Here is a 14,219-nt window from a genome sequence, read left to right as displayed (position 1 = left end):
ACCAGTCAGGTCATCCCTTGTTCGGACCTCTTTGCAAGTGATATGCTTGCCTCCAGTTGAATCCAGTGCTGTCTGCAGCTTCTGCTTTTTTAAGAGTATTTTTATAAGTGTACTTTAATATCCATTCTTTAGTAGACAGAAATCTACAAATTACCAATTTGTGTTCTTGTTGTGCTATCAGCCCGATATACTAGACAAACACTCTGACTTATAATACACAGCCTTGTGGAAAACCATAGAATGCCCAGTGAGTCCTACAGTGTTGACCCCTCGCGCAGTATGCAAGCAGGAAAAATAAGCATGCGGCTGCGCATATCCACCGGCCGGCAGCACTGATGACATCGGGCAGCCACCAGACATAAAGTGCCAGGCCTGCCTTACCATCGCCAGTCCAGCCCTGAAACCAGGTTTTCTTTTCTTGGGTTATCTCCCGTGTGATGTGGGACGGAGGTTACACCCTGGCATAATTATTGTATACAACCCTCATTGTTAATACCAGTCTTGCAATGTGTTCTGTGCAGTTTTTGTGTTTACATTTTTCAGAATAAGTGGCTTTGTTTAAGGGTATAGAAGAGATTTAATCTCAAACCGATACCAGCACTTTGCAAGCTATGAATGTGCTGACATCCATTTACAATAGCAGAGTCTTGTACAGTGTGATAAATTGATTATTCATTACTATGTAGACAATCTCCCTGCAGGATCTGTTCTGTGAAAAGAAAGGAAAATATTTATCACCTTCCTTGTGGGACATTTTGTGCCGACATGATTTATTTATTGTGTATATGCCTAGTTACAGATACGCCATGATACACATGGTATTTTCTTTCAAAATATTGTTTTAATTCTTTATTTTTTCTCTCTCGATGTTTTAAGCAGAATAATGCATCCTTTAGTAGAGATGTTTTTTTTCTTCTTCAGTGTGGTCAGGATTAGTGTGACATGTTGTGATAGTTTAAATAAAGAAACAATTTTAATGGCAGTCTTCCCTAACACGTAGATTTGTAAAGATATAATACTTGCATACCGAGGTAGGATAACATATGACGGAACTGCTATACAAGTCTTGAGAAAACAATGTTATCTGTCCTTTTGTAACTTTTAGCTCCTATTTTTCTATATTCCTTACAGTCCTTATGAAATGTAACAATGAGCAGTTCAATGTACATACAACTGCATTGTGAGGAAACACAGTAAATATGTTAATCGCACCAATAGCTGCCTTTAAACTTCATTGAATTGGTATGCGTTTTCTTGTTAACCCTTTAAATGCAAGGGGTGATCACCACATCAATAACCCAAGTATGTAAATGCAATTTTATTGGCATATTTATAGTTTTGTTTTCTTTAGTCTTTGTTGGATAGATGTTATTGTATGGATATATGTGAATGGTTCGCCTTGTTAAAAGTCTTCTGTATTTTGGGGACTTTTTAATTTGAAAACGAAATTTGTTGCCTGCTGCCCACATTCACTCTCATTTTCACTTTCATTCTTGTTTACTCTCTCACCCTCTCTCAATGCTTCCATACCTTCTCTGACCTACTTCCGCTTCTGCAGCTTTTTCATCTTCTTTCACCGCCAATCAGCTATGTTCTATCTTCGTCGGCATCTCCAAAAGCACACGAATGCACATATCCGTAAGTGGCTTTACCTATCGACAGGTAAAGTGTGCCTGGTAAGCGAAATGTAATATAAGGAGGTCTTCAGTGGACAGAGAAGCCGAATGAACCTCATTTTCCCAAAATAAGCAGTTGTAAACAAAACTTATTTCAACTTTGAAGGCACAATTTAATTTCTCTGACCAAAAATGAATACACATCAAAGTACTGCTTGGGTACATCTTGAACAATAACGTCTCCAGTGCTGCCACCAGCCAAAAACCAGCGGTATCTTTTACATCAGTTTGTCTTAAAGACATGATTTAAGTGTGGATTGCCCAGTTTCTCAAATGATGGTATAGCAGACACACTTACCAGCATGCTGCCTTTTCATATTGGCATTCTAGTATAAAAATTGAATGCGGCCCAAAGTTTAAAGTTTGTTCTTAGCACCATAACAAACAGTGGAATAATCCTACTCCATGTAAGACCACTTTCCTAATTGGAATCGTTAGCGATACATAACTATGTATGACCTTCAAGGAGAACCCAGCTCCTTTTCCATTCAACCACATAACATAAATGGATGGTAAATATTATTCTTATTTATGCACATAGTTCTACTTGTGGCTCTTTACCTTGTATAATGGAATTTATATGAAGGTAGTATTAACAGTCAAGGTCCCTCAGCCGCCCTGTGCCTTGTTTCTACATAAATGATTTCCATAGATCGCTCACTAGAAAATACTTATAATCCCATTTTTCATGAGTTCAACCTTCCATTGCATTGCCAGAAAAGCCATTCTATAGCATAGGTGGTTTTGTAAAGGTATCTTGTTCATACCTGGTCCCACTTGATTTGCAAGGGCTTTCTCAGGTGCTTGCTTTGTGAATCATGCATGAAGGCTATAATAGGTTAAGACAGTTTCTGCTATTGTGTAAGTTTTTTGCATCAAACAAAATGTGATTTCATTGACTAATTGCCTACACATACAGGAAGCAGATTGAATGTGTCATGACTAGTCATTTCATTCACTCAACAAAGGAATAAAACAATAAAGATATTCCCTGTTCAGGTCTTTCATAGAATTCTAAATATAATAAGCAGCCTCCATTTCTTGGTTAGTCGAGGTCACTTGACTTGTTTGGGGTACAGAACTTCAGAGAAGGAGTTTCTAGAAAGTATGGGGTTGAATTTACACATGATGTGGATACAACAAAAATAATTTGTATGAGATTCATATATATTAGGATATTTTAAACCGATAAAAAGCTATCCTAGTTTACAGAAGACCTTTTTTTCTTCTTTTTTCGTTGGGTAAAAAAATATGACATGACTGTTCCGATAAATTAATAGTACTAGAATTTACAAAAAAATGTTTTGTCCTTTTAAAAAAAAAAAAAAAAAAAAAAAAACAAATTACCACAAGTTTCTGAAGTTTTTCACTAGCTGCAAAGTAAGCGTCCAATCCTAGAAGAAAAAACAGGTTCTCCTGTTAAATATGGGTTATGCATATACTTAAGTGCAAAGTTCAATATTTGCTTTTTAGTTAATAAATCACTAAAAATGAGTTGATTATATCTATTGATAAAACTAGTGGGTCGTTTCTTATTCAGAAAATCTAGGCTCTGCTTAAGGGTGTTTCCCAGAAAAGAGGTTTCCGTTTTCTTGCACTGATTACAGACACGGTTCATGCCAGCTTTGGAAGGTCACTAAGTTCATAGTGTAACTTCATAAGTAAGTCATATAACTGCTTTTGTTTAATTAAGGTGATGACTACCAAAAAGAATTTTGTTCATATTTTACACGGAAATACGTAATGATTAGTGCCGATACTATCTTCAAGGAACAGTAGCCTATTTTAAAGTAGAGCTGCCACATTATTCCCAATCACAACTAGAAAGCAAATCTGTCACTTTCCCCAAATTCTACATTTTACGGGTCTGTACACTAAGTAAATGTGTGCTAAAAACAAGCAATATGTATATATGAATTAAAGTCCACCATGTTATTTGGAAAAATTAAATGGAAACATTCTTAATTTCCTGTTCTCTTGCATGTTGTTCCCACTTCATTAAGTTATCCCTCCCCTGTTAGGTCACTGATTGGTGTAGTATTTCAGATCTATTGAGCAAGTAGTCATTTAAATAAAACTGACCCTGGCATATTTAGACGGCATGCCTCTTTAAAACAGAGCGGCACTTGACTTTGGGCAAAGTGCAGTTGATCTTGTGCAAACCACCATCTCCTGAATAAGCAAATTATCCCCCACCTAAGTATTTACTGCACATATTTAATTGTAAATTATGCGATCATGAGTTGGGATTATTTTCGACAAAGCGATGGTGTAGGGACCGCTGCTCTCCCATGAAAGCTTCAATTTGCCGCTAATCTTTTGGCTGCGTTTGCTCCTACCAGGTTACACCATTCCTGGTTCAACTGAACTGCAATGGTGGATGCAGATACTATTATATTCCGTGATTATGATATACTGGCCCTCAGACTTTTGGTCTGCCTGGTCTTGGAAATGATTTGGCATCACTGTGCGTTGTACTGCCCCCATAGAAATATTTGCCTTCGCTGTAATTTAGCACTAGGAAAGTTTTTCAGCACTCATTCTTCAAAATTGCATCACTAAAGCTCCCTTGACATGATTGCAAACTTTCATCAAAAGACCAAGAGAACAGGGGCACTAGTAGAGGCATTAGCGGGGCCACGCTAATAGAATATCAGGACAAACAAAGCTCACAAGCTACCCTTTGCATGAAATATACAGCATATGAAGCCGATATTCCTATAAATGGTAATCTCACATAAAGAGATAACAAAGAGCTAAAACATAATTGATTCTTTTCAGCGTCAATATGTTCTTGAATAATATGTATCAACTGATAACAATATCTTACTTTTTAATAAAAATAAAAACCAATTACAAGCTCAGATCATATACATGTAAATATGCTGTTTAGACGCAAGGCCATGTGTAAAAACCTGGGTAACTGATGTTAATCCATCTAGAGACGGTGTGACATCCATGACATCTAGTAAATACGCCCTGGTAGTACCACACCTAAAATATGAAGGGAAGAAGATGCTATGCTCTTGCAAAGTACATAAATCCACCTGGGAGAATATGTTGCATGCACTGTCTAGATGCATTCTATCATCTGTCAAGTCACTTCATTGCTGTTCCCCAGCCTTGAGGAAATATCTTTGTGGTAGTCCAAGTGACATATAAACAGCTTCTCAACTGCTACAATAACACTTTGATCTTGTTCAACCTTTGAGTGGAAAGCAAGTTTTAGACACATGGTTGGCCAAATAGTTGACCAAGAGGCCAACTGCTTACCCCATTTAGTAATGGCACTATGAGCCCTGCTCTTGTCTTTTTTTTGCCAGTAGCTGCTCAAACAGTGACATTTCCTCTCACCTACAAATGAATTCTTTAAAGTATTCATTTTATTACATATTGCGTCAGCACATTTCAGCTATTAATGCTATTTTTAGGTGAGTTAAAATGTAACCCTGACAACCCAGTGTGTTGATCCAACAGTACCTCAAAGATTACTATTTTCATATTTGGGTGTTCACAGAAATGCTTGAATGGGTAACTATGCCCTTAGCGTAGGCATCATTTCCCTGGAGTCCTTTTAGTCCTGAATTCCATTGGAAAAGTAATTCAGGTGCTGTGACTGGCCCACAAGTTGTCTTTTGACTTGAGTCCTCCTTGAAATCAACAGGGAGCAACTCCAGTGTAGGAGAATGGGGAGTATTCCAAACCAAATAGTTTGCTTAAAATACCATGCCTGGTATTATTATTATTATTTTTTATTTATATAGCGCCAACAGTTTACGCAGCACTTAATACAATAAATATGTATGACAAGATAAGAATTGACAGATTAAGACAAACGGATACATTAGGTGGAGAGAGCCCTGCTTACAATCTTGAGGGAATGGGGTGACGAACATAAGGCACAGAGAAAGGGTACAACAAAAGTTCTGTACAATGAAATACACTTCAGATAACACCTTATTTGTTTTTATGTTATTTCCTCACTGACCTTGCCTTTAATACTGGCTACAAAAATGGAAACTCGTATAGTTTTCTTTGACTTTCAACACAAATTCCTGTTTAGTAGAGACACGTACATATTTCATTCCTCACAAGTTATTTTTTGACATTTTGACTTCTTGTTCAATACCTTCGTGCACGCAATACGTCAATAGTCAATGAGCAAATGTTTGTTACTATGGCAATCAAACAACCAGTCCTATTTTTACGTGCAAAGAAAATAAATTATTGCCAAGAAACACAACTTTCCTGATCTCAGTCTTTTAAGAACACCTCTTAAGGGTGTACATATTAGCACTGTCTGTGAATCACACAAGCAGGTAGTATAATCTAGAAGTAACTGTGCAATCTGTATGCTGTGCTTATGTCATAGCCTCCCCTTACTTTACCTTTTTTTATCCCCTTTATTTCCGTTCCCCTCCCTCTTTGTTCTTTGTATTTGTCAGAAGAACACCTGTCCTTTTTCTCACTAGAAGGGCTTCCACCCAGCTTTTACTTTACTACCAGGCTAGTAGATCATTAACTGAGAGCAAAAACAATGTAATTCAGACCTCTATGTGACAAGTATTAATTTTCCACAAAACAAATAATGGAGACCCACTAACACCCCCAATACCCCACATATGTCCATCTTGTTTTCATCCATAAGGCACATAAGACAGACTAAAGAATCTGAACATGTAGTTTACAGGAAAGAAGGGGCTATAGCAGAAGCAAGTACAAAAGGTTAATTTTTACTTCTTGAGTATGAGAAATGTTGGGACCAAGGGTCATAATCTAGAACTTGAGGATCAGTGGCTGAAATGTAATGTTGACCCGGTGGTGGATTAGCTAGCCTTCTAGCAAAAGTGGTAAAGGTGTAATTTTATAAAATGTAAACATGAATTAAACAGGCATAAGGCTATCCTGAAGTTGAGGCTAAAAACTGAGTACGATTTAAAATTACTAATGGCTCTTACCTGTGATCACTCTTTTTATCTTTATCTCCATCTTGCTCTTTCAATCTGTCATTTTACTTGGATTGGCTCATCTTTTGGATAGATTTTTAGATAGACGGTCAATAAATGTAAATACTTAGCAATACAGATTTACTGTAAACTTATTGTTTCTGATGTCTTTCGAATGTTTGGAATGATGAAATATAAAATTTTCTAAATTTTTATCAACGGTATGAAGATTGGAAGGACATCTTTTGTTCTTTTGTCACTTTATGTCTGAGTAATGTGTAGTGTGAATGCAGCCAGACTACTCATGATAACCATCAGTGCATGCCAAATAAATTTCCGTCCAAGTATGACCATGCACTTGAGAAAATTGAGTTTCCTTGTTAGTTTGGGTTATTGTCTAACAGGAGATATGCATTTAAACACAGAAATGTAAAGAATATCGTTTTTGAAAAGAATAATTGAAAAATGACATTCTTAGGGGTGATTGACGCTTCCTGTTTGAACTAGAATATCATTAAGGCTATAGTAGTGTTCTCTTGCATAATCTTTTGCAAAATTAGATTTTTTAGTCTATGTAGGTGGTAGAGAAACGCCAAGTATGTGGTTGACATAGTGTCCTCTACGATGGTTCCCTTTGACGGATGTATTATAGCAGAATCTTCGTGTGGACTTTGTGGGGACTGATAATTGTTAGTGATGATAAAGGAACTAGTGTTAGATATGGCAAAGTTCAATTTTTTAAAGATTTGACTTTAAAATGTAATTCTGCTTTTTGATTATATGGATCAATTATAGAGTCTGGCTCAGAGATCTATTTGATAAAAACCCACGCGGTTCAGTTGCAGAATATTTGTAGAATAGTGCAGATTTTTAAAGAATTAGATTAGATAGTCTGTAGGGTAGGCTGGAGGTAAATTTTACTGTGGTGTCCGAAGCAAAATATTCCATGATATGTAAATAATTTGTATTCAATTTATGTTCTAAAGCACCAAACTATTAGAGTGTGGCCTATATTTGAGCCAATGTGGTATATATGTATGTATGTATGTATGTATGTATATATATATATACATATTTAAATGCATTATTTGTATTAATAGTAACAGAGAAATTCCACAAAAATGTGGAGTTCATTGCCCCTGTTTCAGCGGTAAAAGTAACAATATATTGAGATTGTCTTGTGTTTTCATTTCCTTAGTAACTTGAATAAAGAGAAGTCTTCACTACTTCGTGTCAAAAACCAAATGGCAGCAGACTTGGAAAAACTTCTCAGTCACAGAGAGGTACAGTAACACTTTTCTGTATTTTGTGTATAAATGCTATGTGAACACACTAGTTTCGGTTACATAGTCGCCTAATTGATTTATGTAATTCAGCGAGCAAGTTTAAACATGTATGGGATAGGAATATGCCTAGCCTGAAAATGAAACTCATGAAGGACCTATTAAGGTCTGAGTCTTTACATCGGGGAAAAATGGGCAGACTAGACCTGCCATCAAATTCTTTAATACATTACTTCACAAACGTTACAAACTTTTTTTAACAAACGTTAAATGTCACATTTTCATAGGGACACCGCCTTCCAAAGGTATTTTAGATTTTTTTTTTTTGTGTAGCTATTGTCATATTTTACATATTTATAAGTCCCTGGAGCTGTTATTTCAGACTTTTTTTTCATCTTTCATTTTTCCATCAAGAACAAGATGTACAGCTTTGTCCAAACCTGAACGTAACAGAGAATTATCAACAGATATATTCGCAATGTCCACATGACAACTGGGTGTGTCACAAAGGTTTTAGAACAATGTAAATAAAGGATTAATATTTGGGTGCTATACAACAAAAATGCATTTTTACCATGTCAGATGTGAGACATCTAAATGCCAAAGCATTAAAAAAAGCTCTTATTCTTGGATAATATTGCGACTTTAAACGAAATATCTCCACAACCTTTACCACTGACTGGGTGGTTTTAGTCAATTCGTAAAAGCATGTTTGGTCACAGTACCTTTTATAAATAGTGCTTACTTGTCAATATATGTTACTATGTCTATCTGTGTGCTTATATCCATGTAAATGGCTGCTTTTTGACTGATATAAGGAGGCGGCCACCAGGTATTTTCTCTGAAAAAAAATGTTCTCAACAATTTTCACCCAGAGAGACCCTTTGCAATTACCAATGTCCACGGAGAACCGGACTTCATTGGTAATCTTATAAAGAGTATGTGCGTTATGGCATTTTAGCAGGGAAAGTTACCCAAAAACTATTAATTCCTGTACATCATTGGAGTAAAAAACATAAAATACAATAAAAAACAGAATTTAGTGGGATCCCAAATGTAACAAGCTGTATGAAAAGGTGCTAACATACACAGCCCATTCACAATTACACATAGTTTACCAATATTTATCAGTACCCGCTCAATAAAAATAATATATGTTGGATATTATAATATCTACTTAGAGACAAAAGGAAAGATGCCACACAGGATGTGTTTCAGGCTTCTTCATCACCTGTGACAGCATTCACACCATCATTTTTTTTTGTCAATGCTGTTGGATACAGAACTCTAATGCTCAAAGAAGCCAAAAACGGAACGGTGAATACTTTTCACTTTATGTCCTAATATGCGCACCTTTTCCTGCGTTCCAAAGCTATATTCTCCACAATAAATTTATAATACAAGCCTTATTCTGCAATACTCTAGTCACAGTAACTTAGCTTAAGTTTAAACCTGTTTCACATTTTTAATAATTTTTTATCTAATTGTATAGCATATAAATATATAAAAATCTACAGTAATTTAATGTTTTAAAAATATCTCTAACATGTATTATAAGGTATTAAAATACATTTTTTTAGCACAAACAAAAAGTAAAAAAAAAAAAAAAAAAGTGTGTGATTACCATTTCACATGTTAAAGACATTTCTGTAAAGTTGGAGTTTAATGTTTGCCCCCGTTACAGTGTAGGTTTTTGCTTATGGGAATATGATAACATTTTCAATACATAAACATTGTAAAGATAAGGAATCAATTGCTTTCCAGTTTCATTATAAAAGCAGTTAACCTTTGCCTGAAATGTCCAGCCTCGCTATATTAATTGGACATTGATAACATGTGACAACTGTCGTTTCCCCGAAGCGATCAATTTTTAAGAATTGTGTCCCTTTTTCTAGATATATTTTGAAAACCTTTAATTACTGTAGATTCTTATATATTTGTGTGCTACACAATAAAATCTGGAAAAAACAAATGTAAAATAAGTTTAAATGTTAGCTATGTTACCGTCATTTAGAATATTATGGGGAAAAAAATAGTATTGTAAATATTGTGAATATTTCACAACTTGCTTTGGAAGTCGGGAAAAGGTGCACATATTTGTGTTCCACTTTAAGAAGAAAGTCCCATGGAAAAACCTTTTTTTTCTCTTTTGAGCATTAAATCCAACAGTTTAAAAAAAATAAATAAAAACTTAATTTAATCTGCAGAATTGGAGGCTGTCGTCAGCCATGTTAAAATTTGGGTGACTTTACCCAATGAAGTCCTGTTCTCCGTACACATTGTGTTACATGTTTTCCATCATAAAATATCTGACAATTGGTAATTGCAAAAGGTATCTCTGTGACCAAAACAGACAAAGACTGTATGATAAGGAGTTGGGGTATTTATCTAGTAGATTGAGCTAAGGTAACAAAGCCAAGAACACATACACATGACTAATATGGAGCTGTCTAAAAACACGATATAAAAGGAAAACTAGAATTGTTCTGAACCGAAAACTTAATGTAATGCTAGCAATAAAATATGGCGGAGGTTGTCTTGTCAAAAATAGATGTGAACAATTAACTCTTCATTAGCACTTTGGCATTGAATTACAATATAGTGTTTATAAAAAAAAATGTTTGATGGCGTAAGATTTATTGCACTGCTTTTTCCCCTCTGATGCTCTCTGCAGCACATGCGGCTTGTTAATGTCAAAACGTTACCTGATTTAATCTGTAATGATGGAGCATGTAGATACATTAGTATATATTAATACTCGTCTGAGCTATTTTCATCTTGAAATGCTGTCTATGTGTCCCCTTGGCAACGTGACTGCGGAGTTTACAAGTCGAGGCGGCCTACTGGCATTAGTTATGCAGTCCTCTGGAGCAGCTGCCGTGCAGTTGAGCTGTTTAACATGCCAATACACATGGCTGAATTATGCAAATAGTTAATATTAAATAACCTAGGCATGCACTCTCTGCCTTGGCCAACAAGTGTCTCTACAGTGAATGGACGATATGTGACAATGCGCTATTATTAAGATGTTTTTTTCTATAACGGGTTGCCTTTTTTGTTAATTTTAGGGTTAATTGTACCTGATTCACGAGAGATAACTTCCTGCCTGCTTTGGCGGCACACACATCACCTTCAGACTTTTCAGAGGTTTATCATTTACAGCCCGCTTTGAATACACATTACAAATAAACATTCCATGTGCTAATCTGTATTGCTGATATTGTCTGGAGATCTTGGCAAGCTACAATAAAATAAACGCATGGAAATAAGGACATATCTAAGACATAATGTGGACTATAGAAACCTAGACTTTGGCGGCAGATAACCATTCGGCCCATCTAGTCTGCCCATTTTTCCTGATGTAAGGGGTTTAAACCCCTATCAGTCTTTGGTGTCAGGTCTTATAGTGAGGAAAGCTTTGTCTATTCCATGCCTGTTTAAATTCCTTTGCTGTATTAGCCTCTACCCTTTTGCTTGGAGTAAAGTAGAACTTCCTTACATTACATCTAAGCCTTCAGCCTTCAAGTTTTAGACCATGACCTTTTGTTCTAGCATTGCTCCTCCTTTCCAATAAGCTTGCCTCCTGTACTTTGTTAAATCTCATCAAGTATTTAAATGTTTCTATTGCATCCCCCCCTCTCTCTCTTCTTTCCTCCAAGCTACACGTATTAAGATCATTTAACCTTTCCTGACAATTTCGGTCCTGCAAACCATTTTTGTAGTTCTTTTCTGAACTCTCTCCAATGTGTCTGTCTTTCTGGAGATGGGGTTTCCAAAACTGTACACAATACTCTAGGTGAGGTCTGACCAAAGATCTGTAAAGTGGCATAATCACCTCTCTCTTCCTGCTACTCCATTCCTCTCTCTTCTTGCTACTCCATTCCTCTCTCTATGCAACCCTGCATCATGCTCACTTTTTGAGATACTTCAATGTATTTACCTTTAAGTCATCAGAAATAATTACTCCTAAGTCTGTCTCTTCCATTGTTACTGACAGTACAGTGCCCCCAATGCTATATACTGCCTTGGAATTTTTATGTCCCAAGTGCATTATTTTACATTTATTAATATTAAACTGCAGCTGCCACACTTTCGACCATTTCCAGTTCCACCTGTCTACCCTGTTGCAGGCCTTTATGCCATCTGCAAAGAGACATACCATTAAGACCTTCTGTAACATTACTAATACAAATGTTAAAAAGTACAGGTCCTAATACTGATCCCTGAGCTACCCCACTTGTGACAAGTCCTTCCTCTGAATATACACCATTAACTACAACCTTCTACCTCCTATCACTCATATCACCTGGTACATTTTGTTGACTCTTTTCAATGTCTAGGACAGTGGTTCTTAAATGAGCTCTTTAACAGCCTCAACAACAGCCTTGGTTTAGGTCACCCAGTAGGACTGAGGACTGGTTTAAAAGATAATTGTGCGGTATATTCTAAGCTTGCTGCCTCTCACCTTGTCCATCTTGTCATGTTTTTTTCCCCCATAGTTCCAAGTTATATCAGCAGACACATCTTATCAATTATTAAGTTGAATTCCTGGAACAACGGTTTACTGTCACAGCAACCCTCCACGTGTCATAAATGTTATCACATGCAACCGGAAAACTATAATAAAACCATACTCGCAACATAGCACGCCAACGCAAATCAATATGTGACATTCAAGAGTTAAGACGTAGAGACCCACCAATTCCCAGAAATGTTAAATTTATAAACATACCATGGCAGCCTCACAGCCATTGAGAATCCAACGCTAAAAATGCCCTTGAAAAATTCTGATTTTAATATTTTAAATGACGGGTTATAATAAGCCAGTGGGAATTAATTGTTGTTTCCTATTGAACTTTAATTTCCTATGCATCGTCAGCACAGAGTGAGAACCTTCTTTAAATGAAATGTAAGGAAATGCTACCAAAATGCTACTTTTGATACGCCGCACAGAGCCGCTACTTCTCATTTACATGTGAAATAATATTCCTCTTTACTTTACAGGACTTGGCTGAAATGAAACAGGCTTTACTTAAACTACATAGTAAACGACAAGGAGAAACTTTATCTCGTTCTTCAGAACCCGTAAGAAATCCAACAACAAAATTGAGACGACCTGAGCGTGAACACGAGCAGCAAGAAGAGAATGTATTTATACCTAAACCAACCTTGTTTGTAAGTCTTCAATCTTAATTTTAGTTATTGGCTTTCACTGCAGGTAATTCATAGTTTTCTTTTTTTTTTGGGGGGGGGGTTCTTTTTCTCCAACAATCGTATGACTGTTATGACTGATGTTTCAGTTGCATTAACTGAACTGTTATATTTTAGGGGTTATGTTTCTTCTCTGACAAAGTTGTAAATACCCTTTTAAAAACTATTAATAAACAAAGTGATTGCTGACTCCTCTAATCGCCAGATGCACATACTTTATATTGAGAAACAGTCATTTAATATGTGTACCTGCGTACTTGCGTCACTTTGAAAGGTAGGAATTTAAGTATAGTCTGTTGTTGCATATGTATTGAGAACTTGTCTACAATAGATCTTTGACATTGTCCAAAAACTATAGGAGACTTGGAAGACAGGAACACTAAAATAGAAGGCACATATTTTAAAAACATGCACTACAAATTTCTATGTCCTGAACATCTTCAAACTAAAGTATTATCCCATACCAATTATTGAATATAGACGTGTTCTGCATTCTTGCAGTGAATGCTTCTTATTTACAGAATGAGCCAAATGTGGTAAATGGCAACTCTTTTGGATAACAAAGCTGCTATTGTTTTTTTCTCTTAAATAGAAAATAAAAATAACCCAATTTCTCTTTTTTTAATTTTTTTTTTTTTTTATAGACAAAAAGTGAAGCACCAGATTGGTACAACAGATTAAAACAGAAGACAACATGAAAACATCATCATATCTACTGTTCTGCACTACCACAGACTGAACTATTTTAATAAATTCAATGTTGGCAAAGTTGTTATTTTTCTATTAATATTATTCATTTTAACCTTTTGGACAATTTCTTTTAATAATTGTGTATGGATATTGCTGTGTTTTATTGGTTAAACTGTATTTTATAAGTAAATTTATATTTTACACTATTTGATACATTTATTTCTCACCATGAACAGTGTGTATATGTGTGTGTGTATCCAAAGAGATACGTTAAAAGAAATAGAATATCTTACCTGAAGTTTTCCTTGGTTCTTCTTAAATTTTTATTGCCCTCCAGCCTTCAGTAATTTTTCTTACAGATCTCCAGCATCTCATGGCCCTAGATTTGTTACTTATATACTCCAATATTTCTT

The 14,219-nt window shown here is 35.7% G+C and overlaps 1 protein-coding gene across 2 annotated transcripts in view; it reads left to right on the top strand.

Annotated features, from left to right (window-relative positions):
* Positions 1 to 14,012, top strand: part of PIBF1 (progesterone immunomodulatory binding factor 1) — a 66,340-nt gene extending 52,328 nt beyond the window's left edge. For both annotated transcript variants that reach the window (XM_053455415.1, XM_053455414.1), the window contains exons 16-18: positions 7,821 to 7,905; positions 12,910 to 13,080; positions 13,761 to 14,012. In XM_053455415.1, the coding sequence (XP_053311390.1) occupies positions 7,821 to 7,905; positions 12,910 to 13,080; positions 13,761 to 13,814 (310 nt within the window). In that variant the 3' untranslated portion in view covers positions 13,815 to 14,012. The remainder of the gene's footprint in view (positions 1 to 7,820; positions 7,906 to 12,909; positions 13,081 to 13,760) is intronic.
* Positions 14,013 to 14,219: the final 207 nt, after the last annotated feature.

The sequence above is a fragment of the Spea bombifrons genome, chromosome 2, assembly GCF_027358695.1.
Source record: "Spea bombifrons isolate aSpeBom1 chromosome 2, aSpeBom1.2.pri, whole genome shotgun sequence".
Classification (NCBI taxonomy): domain Eukaryota; kingdom Metazoa; phylum Chordata; class Amphibia; order Anura; family Pelobatidae; genus Spea; species Spea bombifrons.
This window is presented reverse-complemented; position numbering and strand designations above follow the sequence as displayed.